This window comes from Mesoplodon bidens, assembly GCF_964165515.1.
Source record: "Mesoplodon bidens genome assembly, chromosome: 10".
Lineage (NCBI taxonomy): Eukaryota > Metazoa > Chordata > Mammalia > Artiodactyla > Ziphiidae > Mesoplodon > Mesoplodon bidens.
Window position 1 is genome coordinate 38,624,863 of NC_138172.1, and position 15,992 is coordinate 38,640,854.

General features: G+C 40.4%; 1 protein-coding gene across 1 annotated transcript in view; it reads right to left on the reverse strand.

The window, feature by feature from the left end:
* The window catches only part of RBM6 (RNA binding motif protein 6), a 107,484-nt gene that overhangs the window by 51,745 nt on the left and 39,747 nt on the right, over nucleotides 1-15,992 (reverse strand). The window contains exon 6 of the mRNA XM_081245411.1: nucleotides 9,126-9,199. Coding sequence (XP_081101537.1) covers nucleotides 9,126-9,199 — 74 coding nt within the window. The remainder of the gene's footprint in view (nucleotides 1-9,125; nucleotides 9,200-15,992) is intronic.

Consider the following 15,992-nt stretch of genomic DNA (forward strand, 5'->3'; position numbering starts at 1 on the left):
CAGACCGGGGCACGAACCCGTATCCCCTGCATCGGCAGGCGGACTCTCAACAACTGCGCCACCAGGGAGGCCCTCTTTTCTTTTCTTTTTTTTTTTTTTTGCGGTACGTGCGCCTCTCACTGTTGTGGCCTCTCCCGTTGCGGAGCACAGGCTCCAGACGCGCAGGCTCAGCGGCCATGGCTCACGGGCCCAGCCGCTCCGCGGCATGTGGGATCTTCCCGGACCGGGGCACAGACCCGTGTCCCCTGCATTGGCAGGCGGACTCTCAACCACTGTGCCACCAGGGAAGCCCCCCTTTCCTTTATTTCTAACTGTGTGGATACTAAAACAGAAAGCCCACTCTGTACTGAGCAACTACTGTGCACTACTGAGCAACTACTGAGCAACTACCGTGTTGAGCAACTACTGTGCACAAGCTACGTGGCCACTTCAAATATGGCTTGTTACCAATATCATCCATCACCTTTCAGGCATGTAGTTTAAATGTTCTTCTGTGGCATGTAGATACCATTAACAAAGAAATTCTTCAGACATTTTACGATCAAAGCTTTAAATCTCTAGCTTCCAGACAAACTGACATACCACCTTCTTTTCTGTAAGTGAATCTGTACTTTATTTTAGACCCGAATTCATTCCCGTCAGGCTGGGATCCTGAACTAAATTCCATGCTAAGTTTAAAGACTTTTTTTAAAACTCGAGATACAGTTCACATACCATAAAATTCACTCTTTTATAGTACTCTGTACAATTCAGTGGGTTTTAGTATATTCACAAGGTTGGTCAACCATCATCACCAACTAATACTAGAACATTTTTACCACCTCAGAAAGAGGCCCTATTACCTATTAGCAGTCACTCACTATTCCCTCTTGCTTTCCCCCTCTCTATAAGAACCTGGTAACCAATTATCTACTTTCTGTGATACACCTCTTTTTCTCTTTATATTTTCCTTTGGAAACAGCGTTCATACAGATTAAATAGATTAAATACAAATTTCACTTGGTCACAGATTTTGGTAAAATATGTATCATTAGTATACAACATCAGCATTACTAATCTCACCATGAGAGATTAAAGATAATTATTTTTAAATAAATTTATTTATTTATTTTTGGCCGCGTCGGGTGTTCATTGCCGTGCACGGGCTTTCTCTAGCTGTGGCAAGCAGGGGCTATTCTTCGTTGTGGTGCCGGCTTCTCATTGTGGTTGCTTCTCTTGTTGTGGAGCACAGACTCTAGGCACATGGGCTTCAGTAGCTGTGGCACGTGGGCTTGGTAGTTGTGGCTCGCGGGCTCTAGGGTGCAGGCTCAGTAGCTGTGGCGCACGGGCTTAGTTGCTCCACGGCATGTGGGATCTTCCCGGATCAGGGCTTGAACACGTTTTCCCCTGCATTGGCAGGTGGATTCTTTTTTTTTTTTTTTTTTTTTTTGCGGTACGCGGGCCTCTCATTGTTGTGGCTTCTCCCGTTGCGGAGCACAGGCTCAGCGGCCATGGCTCACGGGCCCAGCCACTCCACGGCACGTGGGATCTTCCCAGACTGGGGCACGAACGCGTGTCCCCTGCATCGGCAGGCGGACTCTCAACCACTGCGCCACCAGGGAAGCCCGCAGGCGGATTCTTAACCACTGTGCCACCAGGGAAGTCCCAAAGATAATTATTAATCTAGATAAGCTTATCCATGATTATCAAAGTCATACCATCAATACTCTTAACAAGAAATATGTACATATTATATATAATACATATTACATAGACACGTATTTATGTATCTAGCTCACATACAAATGAGCTAGAGGGTGGAATGACAACATCTGAACAATTAGCCCTGTGGAGAACAGGACACAAAGACACATGATAACCTCCAAGTTCAACTTGAATGGAGAAGACACCCAATAAACATTCAATGCCACCTGTGGCCTAAGTGAATTCTGTGACAGAACTACCAGCAAGGCTAGATTCAGAAACAAGGCTCTCCATCGTATGAGTGCTGGAATGGCCATGATCGTCTGCCCTCACATGCCTGGATGCCTGTGCACTCATCCCTCAGACACTGTCAAGACAGGTGCTACCCAGCCTCTTTCACTTTCAGTCCAGACACCCCAAGTTTCATGGGAGAGACGCTGTGCAACAGCACCACAGGAAATGGCTGTCAAAGATCTAGCTGCCACCCAAAGCACTGCCTCCACTTTTCAGGCATCTCTGAGTCCCAAGAGGTAGATAAGCAGCCAAGAAAAAGGAAGGCAACCAAATAGAGTCCAGTGTTATAGAATCACCCTGTACTACTGAGTATATACCATATGCTAGCTGCCATACCAAGCACTTCACATATATTATATACTTTAATCTCACAATTGCTCTGAGGTAGGTACTGTGATTATCCCTCCATTTTATAGATGAGGAAACTGAGCTTCAGAAGTTACAAGAGCTAGGAACTGATGAAGCTGGAATCTTAAACCTGTCTGTGCTCCTAACACTATACTGTCTGGAGGTATACAAAGTCATAAACTAAAGTTATAACCAAGACCACAAAGGGAACTGTGCCTTTGTACAATCCCTGAACTAGTTAATTAGAATTATACAAATTCTGCTTGTTTTTTTTCAATAACTGTCTGTAATCAAGTTCCAAAATTAACACTTTGCACAATCTCATTTTTATAAAAAGTCAAACATTAACTAAAAATACAAGCTGGGGGCCTCCCTGGTGGCACACTGGTTAAGAATCCACCTGCCAATGCAGGGGACACGGGTTCGAGACCTGGTCTGGGAAGACTGCACATGTTGCAGAGCAACTAAGTCCGTGCACCACAACTACTGAGCCTGTGCTCTAGAGCTCGCAAGCCACAACTACTGAGCCTGAGTGCTGCAACTGCTGAAGCATGCATGCCTAGAGCCCGTGCTCCGCAACAAGAGAAGCCACTGCAATGAGAAGCCCACGCACCGCAACAAAGAGTAGCCCCAGCTCCCTGCAACTAAAGAAAGCCCACGTGCAGCAACGAAGACCCAACGCAGCCAAAAATAAATAAATTAATTAATTAATTAAAAAAAATACAAGCTGAAAGAAATATGGCAACAACAAAGCACAAGGTTAAAATATACAGGCACATGCCCAATTTAGAACAAATTAGGAACTAAATTTCTTCCATCCACAGAAATGAACCATGTGTAACAAAAATAATCATAAACCTCATCATAGGAGACACATTGGAAATTTCCCTTAAAACTGCCAAATGATAAATGTTTACTTTTCAAATTCAAGAAAACTAAACTGACTCCAGTTTAGAGTACCTTCTACAATTATTGGAAAAATACTGAGATAGGCAACGCCAGTGGCTAGTTACCAGAGTTTAGGGTTTTAAGGTCACAGGCTAGATTCCCAGCGTGGTCTAACCATACTCCATGCCCCACATGTGGTATGTCTCTTGCACTTCCCCTTGAGAAAATTTAAGATTTGATCACTGAGGCAGGAGAAACACCTAGAGAGACCTGATAATCAGTCCCAACCAACAGGCTAAATAAGAAGTATTGTTGATGTAAAAATAATCCCCTGGATACTGCCACCAAATCCTTTTTTAACCATATACTCCATGAAGCCAAAACTGGAGCTGCTATAATTTAGGACTTTCTTGTCCAGTCAGATTAGAAGTTGTGTGTTAATAACAAATAAACACTCAATGTTCACTGCGTGCCAGGCCCAGTTCTAATCACCTTACATGCATTAACTCTTTAATCCCTAGAAGTATGAGAAGACATTGAGACACAGAGATGTTATGTTATGCCACTTGCCCAAGTTACATAGTAGAAGGTTACAGAGCTGAGAAGCAACCCCGAGTAGTCTGCCTCCAGAGTCCATGTATTTACCTACTGAGCTAGTTGGATGGAGATCAGAGTCCATATATTTAACTACTATGATATATTGCCTGGTGCCCAGCCAAGACTCAATCACCAGACAGATAACCAAACTGCATAATCAGATCATCAATCCTTAAAATCATTTGTTAAAAATATTTTATTTATTTATTTATTTGGTTGGTTGTGCCGGGTCTTAGTTGCAGCAGGCAGGCTCCTTAGTTGTGGCATGCAAACTCTTAGTTGCAGCATGCATGTGGGATCTAGTTCCCTGACCCAGTATTGAATCTGGGCCCCCAGCACTGGGAGCTCAGAGTCTCAACCACTGCAACACCACGGAAGTCCCCCTTAAAATCATTTTTAATTCTCCAGAATACCCCAACTCTCCGGAGAGTGAGAATCTTCAATAATTGTTGATTTACACACATTTTAGAATTCATTTTCCTTTCTGTTTCCCACCAATACCTCTACTGAGGGCACTCAGGAGAGGGTACTGAAATTGAAATTTCCAAAAAGAATGGCATGACTCAAGCCACAAGTTATACAGCTGAGCTCTGGCCAGGATGCCACATTCTCTTCAGTGAAGTAGTTTTAGGGTGAGGGTTTAGGCAATGCCACAGCCTTGCAGGAATTTATAAAGATTATTTTTTTTTGTTACTTGGAAAGCACACAATTCAAGTACTGAAATGTTTCATACAATATTGCTAACAACTTAAATAAGATTCCAAGAAACTGAGTCTCAGCTCATTTTTTCCATCATGGCCTCAACAAAGTCTTCCCATCCCCCAAAACATAAGCGTTCCCTATTCATCTCATTTTAATCACAAGGACAGATCCCATTTAAGATTTGGCTTCCTTCACATATCTTCAGAAATACCCTGGCCATCCTGTTATCTTCAAAAACTCAAACTCTCTTAAGTTTGTTGACACAAAAAAACATTATTTCATAAAACTTAATGTATTCTACAGTCTTCATCCCACATACTAGAAAAAGCCAGTGTCTGAAGGAATTTTCATGTTAGGTGATAACAGCATCCTTTTCCCTTGCACTTTATAAAGTCAGGCTGATTCTGTCATGTAGCCAAGTCATCTTTAGATAAAGAAGGTCACTGATGCTAATAAAGTTGAGTAAAAACTACAGAGAAATGACTTATTCTCCCAGAGCCCTTTTATAAGGGCACTTTAGTGACTATTTGGTCAAACAGAAATAGGCAACAAACATCACACCTGCAAATTTGAGAAAATAAAATCCTGCAGACCAAATGACAACAGTTTGAGAGAACTAGCACAACTGGGCAACCACTGAGAGATATTCTAACACAATGCTTCTTACTCCCTCCCCAAGTCCCAGTGCAATGGCACACAAAGAGAAAGGAGATAATAGTCATTCTCAATCCTCAGGGACTTGGACAAGAAAGAAAGCCAAGGGTATATGACACTGCTAGAAATACCTTTCCCAGGAAGGGACAGAATAAAAGGTTCTGCATCTCACAGTGTTTGCTGGCTTTCTACTTCTCCTAGACAGAGATGGTGAAGGTATGAGCTGACAGACCTCTGTAGGAAATTACTTTCCCAGACAGACAGCTGCTGGCTAAGTGATGCCCTGATGAGTCCCCTTGGCCACCATGCCCAGTACTGCTGCAGAGCATCCTACTAGTTTGATGTCTCCATTAAGGCACTGGGAAAGGGCTAGAGGGGCCTTAGTTATCATCCTGAACAACCTCATTATGCACACATACCCCACAATATCTGACAAAGCAAGCTGGCAGAAGGCTCCTTTATTCCCTTCCCCAGACTTATAAGTATCAGTCAATGATAAATAAAAGACACTTCACATCAAGAGTCAGGATAGTGAAGAGTTATAAAAATCTCAACCCAAAGCATTTCATAGAACCCTCCTCAGAAGCATATACACAGACTACTCAAAGGTGCCCTGTAGATGGTGACTCAGAATTCATACTAATTTGGTCTATAAGTAAAACTTGGAAGGAAGGAGAATGGGTGAATAGACATCTTCCACAAACACTTGCACCTTACTCCAAGGAGTAAGGACTTCTTCCCTCACATTCTTATGTTTCTCATAAGATTTTAAACTGCTGTGTTATTGGGAGCTTGATCCACATCCATTTCCTTAAGGAAAATCCAGATATAAAAATTTTTTTCCCGGAATTATGATTGGAAATTACTTGACATGAAGAAGAGGAAGAGGAGGAGGAGGAGACGACTGTCTAATTTCAAATGCTTACTAGGTATCAGATGCTATGCTAAGTGTTCTGTATACATTATGCACCAAGAGTCACTACTCAAATTCTATGTTATTCTTCAAGAAGTTTCCCTAACCACCTCATCTAAAACTGCCCTCATATGCATTCTCTCAATACCCTGCTTCATTATCTTCATAGCACTTAGCATTATCATATATATATATATATATATATATATATATTTTTTTTTTTTTTTTTTTTTTTTTTTTGCGGTACGCGGGCCTCTCACTGTTGCGGCCTCTCTTGTTGCGGAGCACAGCCTCCGGACGCGCAGGCTCAGTGGCCATGGCTCACGGGCCCAGGCGCTCCGCGGCATGTGGGATCTTCCCGGACCAGGGCACGAACCCGTGTCCCCTGCATCGGCAGGCGGACTCTCAGCCACTGCGCCACCAGGGAAGCCCTATCATATATTATTTTAAATTTGTCTAATTGCTTATGCTCTGACTTCTATCACTAAAACAGAAGTTATATAATCTGTCTCATTTACTGCAGCATCTCCAGCATCCAGAAAGGTGCCTAGTACACAGCAGGCACTCGTGAACGCAGGATCTCGTTTAATCCACTCCAGGGTCCCATGAGGTACTGGTAACAGAGGGAACTGAGGCCAAGGGAGGTTAAGAAATTTGCCAGAGACAACCCAGCTAGGAAGTAACATCTGACTATAGAACCTACACTCCTCTTTTCTATTCTATACTACCTAATTACAAAAATCCCCCTGAATATTCCATTCTCAAAATTTTTCTCATCAGAATGATTTGTACACATCTGAGCTGTGGTAAAGGTTATTAAAAGAATACTGACTGGGTCATGAAGTCTATGCAGTTCAGCGAGAGGATTCTATTGCATGGCAGTGTTAGCAGTGTGACCTCTGTCCCATGGCTAGGGGAAGAATAAAAATCTAGGAAATGGGTTTGACTGAATAAGGATATGGTGATGTCTTATTAACAAATAACTCCAGTGAATACTGAAAATGTTATTGGACAGAATTTGGAGTTTATCTGAGAGAACACTCTATGGAATCCATGAGTACCACATAATCTCTGTCACCTTTCTTAGTATGATTATAAGGTCCTAGAAGACAGAGGCTATCTCGTACTTGCTCTCCTGCACAGAGTGACATATGCAAGAGCATGGTTACCCATCAAAACATTCTATTTCACATCTAGGAAAATTCTGGCCTTGCTCCTGCTTTATTCTGGTGTCCCATTCACTGGGCAAAGGTCATTCATGAGGGATCTGGGAGTTCTAAGAGTGTTCAAAGAATGGGTGGGAAGGGTAAGGGGAGATATGTTTATAGGCCACACCCCCTTGACACTGCTTGTGTAAATGAACATTTTTCTAGATGTACCTCTAACAGAAATCCAGCATAAGGATAATCTTTATTTTTAAAGAAGGCTGCCCTAGTTCTATTTGACATTACTCTTTAGGAGGCTGGATACTTTAGATAGGATGTTTGGGGGGATAGAAGGAAGAGGCAGTTAAGACACAATATGGTTATTTTTAAGATTAAATAGCTCTGATAAAAAGCAATATCCCTCTAGGAGAAACATACAGTTGGGAGAATGGCACTAAAGAAATGGCATCTCCCATGACTCCCCATTTATGTTTCTACCACTCACAATATTCTTTAGTACAGTGGCAAAGGATTTAAAGATTACTCACTGATAAAAACAAGATGCTTATGAATTAAATGAATGTTCTCAAATTAGGACAGATTGTTAGAATGGAATCAACCATAAGCATACAGACTAGGACTTTTATTCCTCTCTCCAAATATTGGCAGATAGCATTTTCTGACACATAATTAGTATCTGTTAAATGACAGACTCAATGATGGACACTGAACAAATCAGGCAACAAGAACTCTGTCAAGGGGATATGGTCCTAATGCAGTCATTTTCTCAGGATCTAACAGTATTTATACTACTAACAATAGGAATGGATACATCAAGTTTCCTCTGATTACTTCTTGACCACAGAGGATTTAGAGCATGTCATCTCCATTGCCATAAAGGGGGAACATGGTCAAAGAAGGGAAAAAGTTAAGTGTGATGAGCCATGCTGAATGGAACAAAGCTGATGAAAGGGCATTAGGCTATGAAAGAGGAACAGTTCTCATGCAATACTACTCTTCTCTGGCAGAGCCTTCTTTTAAGATTCTGGGTGCATCGCAATCACAATGTTAAGCACAGGCAGTGGGCACATAAAAATCAAACTGTATCACTAAGCTTCTTTCTCCCACTTTACAGATGGAGGAACTAACACACCACAAAGAAAGCAACTTTTCCCAAGGAAACACAATGACAAGGATTCTATCCATTTCATAATTCCTCCCAAAACTACCAGGCAGCGTTCAATTAAAGACCCAGATGACAGTTCTAGGTGGCAAGCTAAATACATCTAGGTGTTTCAAACATAAGGTAAGTACAGATTCAGATTCACCAGCTCTGACTATATGCAGCTAAGAACTTGAGTACGAAACCCCAATTTGCAAAGAACAATGATGAATGCAAAAGACCCCAACAATCAACAACTAACTCTCTTCTCCCCATTGGACCTCCTCCAAAAGTAGCACATGCAGACAGGACCTGAGTGCCATAGGAGTTGCCATCAGTGGTCTTCACCCTAGGTCTGGGTGTAAGTACTGACCTAGAATTCCTGTGCCAGGAAGTTCCTTCAGATCACAGACAGGCAAGGATCATTCTTTGCATCTGGATCCCAAGCTCAGTCACATCCCAAAGGAAAGCACTCCAGACCTGTCATTTTTTTCCATCTACTGTCCTTGGAATATGGTGGAACTACAACTGAATGCTATTTTTTAAAATACACTCTGTGCCCATTAACTCTTCTAGAGAAACCTTCCCAGCTTCTTTTAAAGTTTCTCCTGGTTGGAATGTGGTATGCTCCAAATACAGATTTCTGGTACCTTTCCAAAGTTAAATCATTTGAAGCCCTCCCTCCCCATACATAAAAAATATATCCTTCCAGCATCATTTGACCGAAGTATAAAGCAACCTGGTTGGCCTCCATGCATCCGATGGCATCTTCCAAGAGTGAAAACTCCACGCAGACATAGCCATAGTCGTAACCTGGGGACAGCATTTAAATACAGACGGGAGTGGTGTTAGTGCCTTGAAAACACAAAAGACACACTTAAATCCCCTGTTTCTGAACCCCTTAAACACAAGCCCTCCCCATAGCCCCCCCCCCCGCCCTGTACTAGGCAAAGCTGCTACCCCAAACAGAAAAAAGTACTGAAGGAAAGTCTGGATGTTTCTGGACTTAGAAAGTCATTCCAAAATGGTCTTTTCTATTAACCAAGAAGATTCTTTGCCCTCTTTAGTACTGATGATCTGGTGAGGGTGCCCCAGAATTGGGTAATCCCACAGAAAGTTCAAAGGGGGACCCGAAACATTTTAACCACAGGCTGAGTCTTCTGGAAAAACAAGGTCAACAAGAACAGGAAAGTATCTGGAAAAAAAAAATGTATCCCAAGAGAGGAAGGAGAAGCAATTATCTCAAAGCTATGCTAATAGTCACCACTTATCAAGCAGAAACCACCTTCAAAGACAGAAGTGCTGACAGACTGAGGCAACTATATACCACAGGAAGCTTCTGGTTGGCAGGGGACAGACCATATCAGGTCTCCTCTTTTTTTTTCCTTGTTTCAACTCAAGTCATAAGCCAGCTAAAATCTTTATGAAAGGAAGAAGGTGTAAAAACATAAGTAAGCACAAATGGCTGGGTCCAAAACTGTGCTTATGCACAAAGTTGGGGTAGGCTGGGGGAGAGACAGGAATTGTTAGCAATCAGTACATGTTCAAGAATTGTATGTACCATCAGAGCACAAAACACCCTTCACCATTTTCCTGAGCAAGTGTCATCTGTGACTCTCGTGACCCATGAGATGGGAAGTCATGGGATTTACAAGCTGATAAACTCTAACACTAACCCCATCCTATAATTTCCTTGATACTGCCACCATATGACTACAAAAATATACTTATTAAAGCAATGCTCCACAAGTGGCTTCCATGTTTCCTCCACTCCACTGCCTCACGGGATAAAGAAGTTCATCTTTAGGAGTGACACTGTGCAGATGGAACACCAAGAAAAAGATGTGATTTGTTCAAATAAGAAATAAAACTCAGGGGCTTCCCTGGTGGTGCAGTGGTTAAGAATCCGCCTGCCAATGCAGGGAACACGGGTTCGATCCCTGGCCCGGGAAGATCCCACATGCCGCGGAGCAGCTAAGCCCGTGTGCCAAAACTACTGAGCCTGAGCTCTAGAGCCCGTGCTCTGCAACAAGAGAAGCCACGACAATGAGAAGCCTGCGCACCGCAATGAAGAGTAGCCCCCGCTTGCCACAACTAGAGAAAGCCCCGTGTGCAGCAATGAAGACCCAACACAGCCAAAAAATTTTTAAAAAACACAAATAAATTTATTTTTTTAAAAAAAGAAATAAAACTCAGGGAAAGAGAAACCACACAAAACCTAGGTCAATTTTGAGCACAAAGTATATATAATAATAGAAAACTGGTATCATTGAATCAAGGTAATAAAGGCCAAAAAAAGGAAAAAAAAAGGAACAGGAAAACAACAACAAAAAAGCTAGGGCAAGAGAAAATGTAACTTAAAAACAGACCAAACTTGGTGAAATGGGTTGGATCCCTTGTCACATGGAATGAATGGCCTGAAGTGTTTTATTATGATATAGGTAAGGCTTTAGATCTGTTACATACTCCAAGTTCATTATGAAATGTTACAATGGTATAATTTGATTCTTCCTTTGAATTTTAGGAAATGACCAGGAAGAAAAGAAAGCTACTAGAAATCTCAGCACCCCCTTACGTGGACAGAGACTTTCTACCTGATTTCACAGCTTTGACCAACACAGATTAGAACTAACCCCTGGAATCTCTATTTAAACTTACCACAACAAAATCAGTCTTCTCTGATTAGTAACTATTTGGAGAAATGAAACTACTTTAGAGAAACAGTATATGCATTTGTATATACCCTATTAACAGTAGAAATTGTTTTGTTACATATTTCCTTTCAAGTGGATTTCTTGATTCAACTCAGTGAACATCTCATACATAAAACATTCTGCATTTTGTAAAGGGCTCTGAGTGTTCTTGGGAAACACTGCAGAAGAGCAGAAGCAACTAAGGTGCCTTTTATCACCAAGTATCTACTGTAAACATTCAAATGTATGTCCACAATCAGAAAGGGGCAGCCACGTAACAAGCAGATATACTCTCAAGTGTGTTGATTACCTCTACAGAACATCGTCAAAGGAGCGTCCAGGTGTATGGAAAGCAAACCCTCTCCGTAGCTGCCAAAATGAAAAACACAGGGAACCAACACCAAATTGGCAAAGCCCTGAGTTTCCTTTCTGTTCTTAAAGAAGTAACTATTGCGGCCCAGAGGAGCACACAGAATCTATATGCAGAAAAAGAAAGGATTCATGGCAACATTCATACTTTGCGAACAGACTTTGATACTAATGTCACTGCAAAGGAAAAGATACTAGAGGAGACATAATGAGCATCTAGAGGAGAAATAATGAGCATCTAATAGCATCTCTATACAGTCCTGAGATACTATATGTTGACAATGTACTTCAGATATAATATTTAAATTTATAAGCCCAACATTCAACTTCTTCTGCCTGAAACTTTATCAAACAAAAACAGAAATTCAAAGTTTAGGGAATTCCCTGGTGGTCCAGTGGTTATGACTCGGTGCTCTCACTGCTGGTGTCCAGGTTTGATCCCTGGTCAGGGAAGTAAGATGCCGCAAACCATGCAGTGCGGCCAGAAAAAGCAAAAAATTTTAACTATAATACCTAAAACTTTAAAAATAAATAAATAAAAATTAAAAAGGACCCAATCTTGATCCAAAGCATTTCGTGTGTCCAAGACTCAGAGTTGTACTATAAGGATTTTCATAAACTGCCAAAATGGGTGATGATACCAAGTAATATTTACAAAGCACCTGTAGGTGCAAGACTGTATTCTAAATATTTTACATATAGTTAATCCTCACATGACTATCCTATAAGGTAAATATTATTAACTTCATTTTACCCATCATGGGGAAGCAGTCAAAGAACGAACAAGTAATTTGTTCAAAATCACCTCAATGGTAAGTAGCAATACCTGGCTTCAAACCCAGTCAGTCCAGATTCAAATTGATGCTATTAACCACTACACTGTATAAATTAATCTGATTTCCAACCTCCACAGAGCCCAATTACAGAAAGGATCCCACATGCCTAAGCACAGATAAGACTATGTCTATAGTTAAGAAATACTGAAATTGGAGCACAACAGTTATTTTTATTCTAAAATATCTATAGCAGAACCATTGTGAGTGGGCCTGACTGTGCAAGTTAGAAAGCATTCACTTTCATGGATTGAATATACTGGCTATCAAAATTCTTCTGAAAAGACAGAAACCCAAAAGTCTTGTTGTAAATGATGGCTATAAAAATTACAATATGATAAGATACTTGATATAGTATATTGAATATAGTATATTTTTAAAACTTTAAAATTGAGAACAATTATATAAAATGTGTATAGGAAAAAGGACTAGAATTAAATACAATGAAGTTGCATCTAATTCAGAGGTCAGAGACAAAAGTCAGCATATGAGATGAAAACCATGCATTTTCAATATCATACTTGAACACCCCAAGGTGAAGAACATACCATCTCTCAACATAGGTTAAGTCCAACACTGCCAGTTTTTCCTCCAGCGTCGCAACAGATCACTTTTCTTTTGGCTGACACCAGATGAAGAGGTTGGCTTGCATTTAAGGGCCATAATGTATGAAAAATATATCACTTTAAATAACAGAATCACAGCCAGCATAGTGAATGCTCATACTCAGAGAAAACTGGAGAGACCACCTGAAGTCACAGCCGAGTCACACCCCCACCTCTCATGCTCACTCCATGAGAGGGAAAATGGGGTGTGGGGTAGGGGAGAGGAGTTGAGCAAGCACAGGTGAATATACAGAAATCTGAAAATGATGTAATGTGACACAACTGTAAACAAAAATGATTACAGTGGTTGTATTGAGATAATTGGAATTTTTTTCCTTTAGTTCTCAAATGTAATTTTATAATTCACAGAAAAAGTTCTAGTAGACACAGAAGATGTTCCACTCAGAGACCTAAATGTTCTGAAGACTGCCAACCAACCTTGCATTCAGAATTGCTAGGAACCATCTGGAATCATCAAGATGGTAAACTCAGTGTTAACAGTCCCACAGACAGATTCTCACCTAAAAAGAGTAATAAAAAAGTCTCTTTTATTACCTTTTTCTTCCATCATCACATGCTGGGAAGAAACCTGGTGGGCTGATGGGTCTTTGTGGCTTATTTGTATGACTATTAAAAAGTATATCTTACTCCATTTTCTAACCTAAATGTATAGATTTCTCATAGAAATGTGAATGCTCCTTATACTTTTTTTTGCAGTTGAGAAGGATGAGAACAAGGCAAAGGAAGGAAATCTATAAAGGTAATATTAAATTTTCAATTCTTCTCCATCTTCATTAACCATGTGGTTGCCTGTTCCCCCAAAAAGTATCTGTGATAATAGCTAACCAGGTGCTTAGGGGGAAACAAGGTACAGAAAACAAAGCCCTGATAAATAATATCCAATCCCAGAACTAATTCTTTATCTCTGTCCCTAGAAAAGCTGACTCAGTGATGCTGACAAACATGGCCCTTGATCATTCAAACCAACTGTTAGTCTACACCAAGCCCAGTTTTCATAACAGTTATACACCAAGATTTTTATTTAAGCAAATGAGATGAGCAGCCCTATATTCAAACTGACCAAGAAAAACCCAACTGAACATAAACAAGTCCAGTTGAATTTCCCATTAGGAGAGTACTGGTTGACTTTGAAAAAGGCCAGAATATACATACCAACTATGAAATGTAAAAAAGAATCAGGATTTTAAAGGACATAGGCAGAGGGAAAAATTAATTTTTTAAATTTTATTGGGTATCTTTGAGGAAAAAGAAAACACAGGGATTTTTTCCCTTTAAACAAGGAGTAATATTTCTGTGGAAACAAAGCATTATGAATATAAAAAGCACCATGAAAAATATTAATAGAGATTCAAGAGGACTTAGTTCTATTGGTCTTGTTTTCCTAATTCCATTTCACTGGGAATATAGGTGTTTGGAAGAAAAGTAAAATATTATCAGGTTAGAGATTTTAACAAAAGTCAAACAGAACTGATCCAGGTATCTGAATTCCCATCAATGGAAATAACATGACAAAGGAGGCCTGTGTGAAAGATTTCCAACAGGTACTTTGCTATGTTAAAACCTCAAATGAGTATGTACCTGCAGCTTTCATTAGGAAAACTAGGAAAATATCTGACTTACATGTCAAAATACCATCTGGAAAGAATGAAATTGGCCTGTATGAAATCATCACTTTGACATATTATAAGCACTTTCAATTCTCTCTCCTTCAACTATGCATATAAGGATTGCTGGTTTATAATAAAACAGATGAAACTATGAAGATATGCACTGAGGATTACTTGCTAAATTTTTGAAAACTGCATATGGTTCTATTTTATCTAGCTTTCCATCTGCACCAGCTGGTTATTTTTTTTGGTTTGTATTTTCAAGTAGTTTTCAAAATCCAAAATTAATCATAGGGTCACTTCACCCTGATGATGGTTCTCGGGCCCAGATTAACATTTGTTAGGAAATTCTCACCCTTATTCAACTCATTTCAATTCCACTGACATTTACAATGCTATGTGAGCACAGAGGAGGGGAGTGTCCTAGCCCTCAGAGAGCTGAGTCTAATGGAAGAGTTATGACAAGTAGATAAGCATAGACCATCTCAAAATGCTATGTAAGTCAAAAAAGGGAACATTTATTTTTTTTCTGAACTATAATTAACAAATAATATTGTATTACTTTTAGGACACAACATGATGATTTGATATATGTATATACGGCAAAATGATTACCACAATAAGTTTAGTTAACATCCATCACCATACATAGTTACGATTTGTTTTCCTTGTGATGGGAACTTTAAAGATCAACTCTTACTGAACCTTCAAATATCCAATACAGTACTGTTAACTACAGTCACAACCCTGTATATTAAATCCCCAGGACTTTTTAAAAATCTGTGAACAACTACTCTTTTTAGAGCCAATGATCTAGTTCAATTTTTGTTCACTTGAAAACAAACAAAAAAACCTACAGATCAACCATCAGGAATAAGATCTGAGTTTTTCTCCCCAGCTAAGAACACTCCAACCTGACAGGAAAGATGGTACAGTAGTGGCAAACGGATCACCCAAGAGAGGAGTAGCATCAATGCTGAAGAAAACTGCCCATGCAGAGAGATGATCCCAGAACAACAGAGGTCTCAGACTAAGTGGGGGAGGGGGATATTTTCATTTCTGTACACCCAACACTAGCATAATACCCGGCACGCAGTGGCGCTCAGTCAATGCCACATCACTTGTAATGAGTATCTTCACTGGAGCAACACACAAGAAAGTAACTTCTACAGTTATGTACATAGGCAAGAAGCTACAGCTAATTCACCATGTGCCCTCAGGCAAGCCACTTCTCTCTGGGCTTGGGTTATCTCATATGCCAAGTAGCAATGATGGTAACTCCTTTGCAGGGTGGTTTCAGGGGTGCATGAGACAATACATTTCAGTACCCCTGTGCTTCTATTACAAAGCGCTCTCAGGGACTAAAGATGAGACAGCTGCCCCTGTGCTGCTGCTAACTTACTGACAGCACTTGTCCTCCATACAGCCATTTTAAAATATGGGACTATTCTTTTTTTTTTTAATTTATTTTATTGAAA